At 62.8% G+C, this 2,015-nt stretch overlaps 1 protein-coding gene across 1 annotated transcript in view; it reads right to left on the bottom strand.

Moving 5' to 3' along the window:
* ANK1 (ankyrin 1, erythrocytic) overlaps nt 1-2,015 on the bottom strand; it is a gene marked incomplete at its 5' end in the record, with an annotated part of 24,569 nt that overhangs the window by 5,301 nt on the left and 17,253 nt on the right. The window contains 6 exons of the mRNA XM_009699247.1: nt 42-246; nt 361-572; nt 751-905; nt 1,313-1,537; nt 1,626-1,723; nt 1,859-2,006. Coding sequence (XP_009697549.1) covers nt 42-246; nt 361-572; nt 751-905; nt 1,313-1,537; nt 1,626-1,723; nt 1,859-2,006 — 1,043 coding nt within the window. The remainder of the gene's footprint in view (nt 1-41; nt 247-360; nt 573-750; nt 906-1,312; nt 1,538-1,625; nt 1,724-1,858; nt 2,007-2,015) is intronic.

Raw genomic sequence — 2,015 nt, 5'->3', positions numbered from 1 at the left:
GAAAGCATGCTCGCCTCGGCAGCAGGGGTTGGCAGCCTTACCGATCACACTGCAGAGCAGGCGCAGGCTGGTGGTATCCCCCTCGCCACTGTCGCGGGGATTGTCCTTCCAGGATGGCGGCAGTGGGATCCGGAGACCGATGGGGCGGTGGAACTTCCTCCGACGCGGCTCCACCGTGACGATGGGGCTGAAGGTCGCCTGGTTCCCCAGCAGCTTAGTCACCAGCTCGTCGGGCACAGGTTGTGCCTGCGGGCAGCACAAGCATGGGCATCAGGGCGGCTGGGGGACAGCCTGGACCTGCTGCCTACCCCTTCCTGCCGGAGGCCAGCTGGGCCCAGGGCCAGGCTCTCCGGGGCTCACCTGCAGGGCCAGCCTCACTCTTTTGGTGACAGCTGTGTCTGGGAAGGTGGCCTGTACCATGGGCACCAGTGTACTTTTCAAACACCCTCCCTCGGGTCCGATCATATCGCAGTCCTGGCAAATCCGGGACATGACCACGAAGTAGAGAGGGAAGTCGGTGGTGATGATGCGGCAGACCCTCTTCTTCTCCAGCTCCTCTAGGCTCTCCAGCTCTGCAAGGGCAGCACAGCCATCAATGCTCACACATCAAGCCCATGGCTGTCACCCCCCACCCACTCTGAGCTGTACCGACCACACCATGCTCATCCCCATCCCACCATCCAGGCCAGCCGCAGCCCCGCGTGCAGGGAGCCGCATGCTGCCAAGCCCTGACCTGTCAGGCTCGCTCACCCTCATCCATGCCATTAAGCAGCTGGTCCATGTAGCTCTCCTCATAGCGGTTGCGGTGCTCCTTCCAGATAGAGCCGTTCTCGCTGCGCAACACCACCAGCTCACGGTCTCCACGTCCGTATGAGGCAAAGTGTGGGATCTCCACAATGACGGGGCTGCAGACAGCAGAGGAAGGGTGCTTGCACCCACATGCTGCTGCTGGGACACGCAGGCAGCAAAGGTGACCCTGGGCAGAGCACCTGCCCGTGCTGTACAGCCACTGAAGGAGTAACCAGGACTGCTCACACCCCTCTCTCTGGGAAACGGGGCTCTGCGCCCGGTGGGACAGTGCTGGTCAGGGCTTTTCCTACCACAGCATGGCCACTGCTCTGTTATGCTGGTATAACCCACCTCAGAAACGTGTTGTGCCTGGCTGGAGGTAAGATCTCTCCTGCACCAGACCCCCAAAAGCAGAGATGGGCAGAGGTCTTGCCCCAGCTGGCAGAGACTCCAGAGGAGCCCAGACCCTTCAGACAGCCCCGGTGTGGGTAGTCCCATCTGCTCTGTTCCCAGCTGTGCTCACCTGAGGAACTGGGCTCCGGCGGGCCCCAGGGCGATGATCCGGCTGGCCAGACCCTCCTCCTCAGCCAGTGGTGGGGGCGCAGGCAGCTTTTGGGGCTTCACCAGGCGGCAGGTGATGCGGGTCGGCGCAGCACAGGCACGGGGCGGGATGACCACGCGCAGTCCATGATGCCGGCTGCCCCGCATGGAGCCACCACGGGCATCCACCATGAAGCTCACCAAGAACCTGGAGCAGGCAGAGGCACGGGCAAGTGGACACCTTGCAGTTGGCTCATGGGCAGAGTGTGTGTGTGCTGCATGGGCTGGGCACTCACCCTGTGTGCACGGGGCTGGCAACTGGGCTGATGTTATCTGAGGTCTCAGTAGCGGGGCTGCTGGGGATCAGGGAGTCCTCATCAAACTCCTTGGAAGGCTGTGTAAGGCAGGGAAGAGCCCCCATGGGCACAGGGTCCTATTTGGGGGTGCTGAGCCTGCCCACCCTTCCATAGTCTCACAACCCTCCCAGGGCAGTCCCGTACCACTGGGTCCATCCCCACCCGGTGCTCACCTCCTGCGGGGACACTGAAGGTGCATGCAGCAGGCTGACTTGCTCAGCTTCTGTCTCCGCAGGTCCTACCTGCTCAGTCTCCTCTGCTCTTGTCACCACAGTCTCAGGTGGGATGCAGGGGACCTGTAGGACAGCTGGAGACTCCACCCTGGCAGGA

The sequence above is a fragment of the Cariama cristata genome, unplaced genomic scaffold, assembly GCF_000690535.1.
Source record: "Cariama cristata isolate BGI_N322 unplaced genomic scaffold, ASM69053v1 scaffold30224, whole genome shotgun sequence".
Taxonomy (NCBI): domain Eukaryota; kingdom Metazoa; phylum Chordata; class Aves; order Cariamiformes; family Cariamidae; genus Cariama; species Cariama cristata.
This window is presented reverse-complemented; position numbering and strand designations above follow the sequence as displayed.